General features: G+C 65.0%; 1 protein-coding gene across 1 annotated transcript; it reads left to right on the top strand.

Moving 5' to 3' along the window:
• Positions 1-1172: 1172 nt before the first annotated feature.
• On the top strand, positions 1173-3429 carry LOC131094578 (basic salivary proline-rich protein 1-like; the record flags this gene model as incomplete). The annotated part of the gene is made up of 2 exons (XM_058042235.1): positions 1173-2466; positions 3187-3429. Coding segments are annotated over exons 1-2 (1537 nt in total), but the record flags the coding sequence as incomplete, so codon positions are not given.
• Between the last annotated feature and the right edge of the window lie 1814 nt (positions 3430-5243).

Genomic DNA, 5243 nt, shown 5'->3' with positions numbered 1-5243 from the left:
CACACAGGTGTGCAAACCGTCCCTGCTCACACGCGTGTGCAAACCCCACCAGCCGTGAACCCACATGCGCACACACAGGTGTGCAAAACGTCCCTGCTCACACGCGTGTGCAAACCCCACCTGCAGCACAACCCGCATGTGCACACACAGGTGTGCAACCCGTCCCTGCTCACACAGGTGTGCAACCCCTCCTTACTCACACGAGTGTGCAAACCCCACCTGCAGCACAACCCCCACGTGCTCACACGAGTGTGCAAACTGTCCCTGCTCACACGCGTGTGCAAACCCCACCTGCCATGGACTCCATGTGTGCACACACAGGTGTGCAAAACGTCCCTGCTCGCACAAGTGTGCAAACCCCACCTGCCACGAACCCCACGTATGCACACACAGCTGCGCAACTTCTCCCTGCTCACACGCGTGTGCAAACCCCACCAGCCGTGAACCCACGTGTGCACACACAGGTGTGCAACCCGTCCCTGCTCACAACAGGTGCACAACCCCCATGTGTGCACACGCACGTGTGCAAACCCCCTCCCTGCTCACACGCGCGCGTGTGCAAACCCCGCCGGCCGCGCGTCCCCGCGCGTGCAAACCCCGCGCGCGTGCAAGCCCCGCCCGTCACCAACTCTCTCGCGCGCGCGCCGCGGGGCGTGCAAGCCCCGCCCCCTTTCCCCCCCCTTCATTCCCTCTCCGCGCGCGTGCCCCAGGTGTGCAAACCCCCCCTCCCCCCCTCCCCTGCACGCGCGCGTGCAAACCCCGCCCCCCCCCCTCCCCCCCACCCCCCACCATCCCCGCGCGCTCCTTCCTTGCACGCGCCGCCGCCCCTCCCCCCCACCCCAAAATGCCCCAAAAATGCCCCAAAATCCCCGAAATTTCCCCCAAAATTCCCCTCCCCCCCCCCACCCCCGGCCTTACCCCGCGCCCCTCCCCCGCCGGGGGCCGCGCTCGGGCCCCGCTCGGAGCCTTCGGCCTCCCCTCCCCTCCCTCCCCCGCCCCCTCCCCCTCCTCCTCCTCCCCCGCCCCCTCCCCCGCTCCTTCCTGCCCCGCCCCTTCCCCCTTCCTGCCCCTCCCCCACCCCCCCCAAATTCCCGCGTTCCCACCCCCCCCCACCCCCCAAAAAACGGAACGGGGCCGAGACCCCCCCCGGGACCCCCCCAAAATCCTCCGGGATGGACCCGAGACCCCCCCGGTACCGAACGGACCGCCCCGGATCTTCCGGAGACCCCAAAACGGCTCGGGACCCCCAAAATGGCTCCGAGACCCCCAAAACGGCCCCGAGACCCCTCAAAAACGGCTCCGGACCCCCAAAACAGCTCCGGCACCCCCAAAACGGCTGCGAGACCCCCAAAAACCCCCGAGAGACCCCCGGTATCGAAGGGATCCCCCCCGGATCTTCCGGAGCCCCCCAAAACGGCTCCGGGACCCCCCAAAAACGGCCCCGAGACCCCCCAAAAACCCCCCGGACCACCCGGAACGGCTCCGGAACCCCCAAAAGCCCCCGAGAAACCCCCGGTACCGCAGGGACCCCCCCGGATCTTCCGGAGACCCCCAAAAATGGCTCCGAGGACCCCCCCAAAACGGCTCCGAGACCCCCCCGGTACCGAAGGGACCCCCCGGGACCCCCCAAAATCCTCCGGGATGGACCGAGACCCCCCCGGTACCGAAGGGACCCCCCCCGGATCTTCCGGGAGACCCCCAAAACGGCTCCGAGACCCCCCAAAAACCCCCCGGACCACCCGGAACGGCTCCGAGACCCCCCAAAAACCCCCCCGGACCACCCAAAACGCTCCGAGACCCCAAAACGGCTCCGAGACCCCCAAAACAGCTCCGAGACCCCCCAAAAACGGCTCCGAGACCCCCAAAAACGGCTCCGGAACCCCCAAAAGTCCCGAGAGACCCCCGGTACCGAAGGGACCCCCCCAGATCTTCCGGAGCCCCCCAGAACGGTTCCGAGACCCCCCAAAAACCCCCCGGACCACCCGGAAGGGCTGCGGAACCCCCAAAAGGGCTCCGAGACCCCCGGGACCCCCCAAAACGGCTCCGAGACCCCCAAAAGGCCCCGAGACCCCCCCGGTACCGAAGGGACCCCCCCCCCCGGATCTTCCCGAGACCCCCAAAATGGCTCCGAGACCCCCCAAAAACCCCCCGGACCACCCGGAACGGCTCCGAGACCCCCGAACGGCTCCGAGACCCCCAAAAACGGCTCCGAGACCCCCAAAACCCCGAGAGACCCCCGGTACCGAAGGGACCCCCCTCGGATCTTCCGGAGACCCCCAAAACGGCTCCGAGACCTCCAGAACGGCTCCGAGACCCCCCAAAAACGGCTTCGGGACCCCCAAAAGCCCCCCCCCGGACCCCCGGAACGGCTCCAAGACCCCCGGAACGGCTCCGGGACCCCCCAAAATCCCCCCCGGACCACCCGGAACGGCTCTGGAACCCCCAAAAGCCACCGAGACCCCCCCGGTACCAAAGGGACCACCCCCCCAAAATCCTCCGACCCCCCAAAACGGCTCCGAGACCCCCAAAATCCCCCGGACCCCCCCCAAAATGGCTCCGGGACCCCCGGTACTACAGAGGACCCCCCCCCGCCCCAAAAACAATCTTCCAGACTCCCCGGAACGGATCCGAGACCCCCGGGACCCCCCCAAAATCCTCCGGGATGGATTCGAGACCCCCCCGGTACCGAAGGGACCCCCCCAAAATCGCTCCGGGACCCCTCGGAACCCCCCCCGGTACTGCAGGGACCCCCCCAGAACAGCTCCGGACCCCCCAAAATGGCCCCGGGACCCCTAAAATCCCCGGACCCCCCCCCCCCCCAAAATGGCTCCGGACCCCCAAAATGGCTCCGGGACCCCCAAAACCTCCCAGACCCCCCCCCAAAATCGCTCCGGGACCCCTCGGAACCCCCCCGGTACCGAAGGGACCCCCCCAGAACGGCTCCGGACCCCCCCAAAATGGCCCCGAGACCCCCAAAATCCCCTGGACCCCCCCCCCCAAATGGCTCCGGACCCCCCAAATGGCCCCGAGACCCCCAAACACCCCCCGGGACCCCCCCAAAACGGCTCCGGGACCCCCGGAGCCCCCCCGGTACTGCAGGGACCCCCCCAAAATCCTCCAGAACCCCCCGGAACGGCTCCGGAACCCCCCAAAACCCCCCAGACCCCCCCCCAAAAAATCCTCCAGGACGGATTCGAGACCCCCGGGACCCTCAAGGACCCCCCCCCCAGAACCGCAGGGACCCCCAAAACCCCCCGGACCCCCCAAAATCCTCCGGGACCCCCCAAAACGGCTCCGGGACCCCCAAAAACGGCTCCGAGACCCCCAAAATCCCCCGGACTCCCCAAATCCTCCGGATGGGTTCGAGACCCCCCCGGTACCGCAGGGACCCCCCCCCAAAATCGCTCCGGGACCCCTCGGAAGCCCCCGGTACTGCAGGGACCCCCCCAGAACGGCTCCGGACCCCCCAAAATGGCTCCGGGACCCCCAAAACCCCCCGGACCCCCCCCCAAAATGGCCCCGGGACCCCCAAAATGGCCCCTGGACTCCTCCCCCCCCCAGAACGGCTTCGGACCCCCTCAAAATCTTCCAGGACCCCTCCCCAAAACGGCTCCAGAACCCCCCTAAAATCCTCTGGAACCCCCCAAAACCTCCCAGACCCCCCAAAATCCCCTGGAACCCCCCCAAAATCCTCAGACCCCCCAAAATCCTGCAGATCCCCCTCAAAATCCCCCAGAACCCCCCCGGTTTTGAAGGGGGACCCCTCCCCAAAATCCTCCAGGATGGATCTGAGACCACCAGGACCCTCCCGGGACCTCCCCCCAAAATCCTCAGGATCCCCCCCCAGAACGGCTCTGAGACCCCCCCCCCCCAAAATCTCCTGGACCCCCCCCCCCAAAAATGGCTCCAAGACCCCCCCGGGGCCGCAGGGACCCCCCCCCCCCCAAAAAAAAACCCACCTGGAGACCCCAAAATGCACCTGGGGATCCCAAAATGCACCAGGAGACCCCAAAACTTGCAGGGAGACCCCAAAATTCCAACCTGGGGACCCCAAATCCACCTGGGGACCCCAAAATGCACCTGGGGAACCCCAAACCCACCTGGAGACCCCAAAATGCACTGGGAACCCCAAAAAATCGACCTGGAGACCCCAAAATCCACCTGGAGATCCCAAAATGCACCCGGGGGACCCCAAAAATCCACACACGAAGAACCCCCAAAATCCACCCAGGGAACCTCAAATCCACCTGGAGACCCAAAACTTGCAGGGAGACCCCAAATCCACCTGAAATCCCAAAATCCACCTGGGGAACCCAAAATCCACCTGGAGACCTCAAAATACACTTAGGGAACCCCAAAATTCCACCCGGGCACCCCAAAAAACCCACCTGGGGAACCCCAAAAAAATCCACACGGGGACCCCAAAAATCCACCCAGAGAACCCAAAACTCACGAGGGAACCCCAAAATTCCGACCTGGAGACCCCCGAAATCCACTCAGGGACCCCCCAAAATCCACCTGGACACCCCAAAATCTCAGAGAGAGAAACCCAAAATCCACACGAGGACCCCACAAAATCCACCTGGGGGACCCCAAATCCACCTGGGGGACCCCAAAACTTGCAGGGAGACCCCAAAATTCCAACCTGGGGACCCCAAAATCCCAACCTGGGACCCCAAAATCCACCTGGGGACCCCAAAATGCACGTGGGGAACCCCAAAACCACAGCGGGGATCCCAAAATGCACCTGGGGAACCCCAAAATGCACCTGGAGACCCCAAAATGCACCTGGGGAACCCCAAAAAAAATCCACACGGGGACCCCAAAAATCCACCCAGAGAACCCAAAACTCACGAGGGAACCCCAAAATTCCGACCTGGAGACCCCGAAATCCACTCAGGGACCCCCCAAAATCCACCTGGACACCCCAAAATCTCAGAGAGAGAAACCAAAATCCACACGAGGACCCCCACAAAATGCACCTGTGGAACCCCAAAATCCACCTGTGGGAACCCCAAAATCCACCTGGGGGACCCCAAAATGCACCTGGGGGACCCCAAAATGCACATGGAGAACCTCAAAATCCACCTGGGGACCCCAAAATCCACCTGTGGAACCCCAAAATCCACCTGGGGGACCCCAAAATGCACCTGGGGGACCCCAAAATGCACCTGGGGATCCCAAAATCCACATGGAGAACCTCAAATCCACCTGGGGAACCTCAAAATCCACCTGGAGACCCC

Source organism: Melospiza georgiana, chromosome 30, assembly GCF_028018845.1.
Source record: "Melospiza georgiana isolate bMelGeo1 chromosome 30, bMelGeo1.pri, whole genome shotgun sequence".
Lineage (NCBI taxonomy): Eukaryota > Metazoa > Chordata > Aves > Passeriformes > Passerellidae > Melospiza > Melospiza georgiana.
This window is presented reverse-complemented; position numbering and strand designations above follow the sequence as displayed.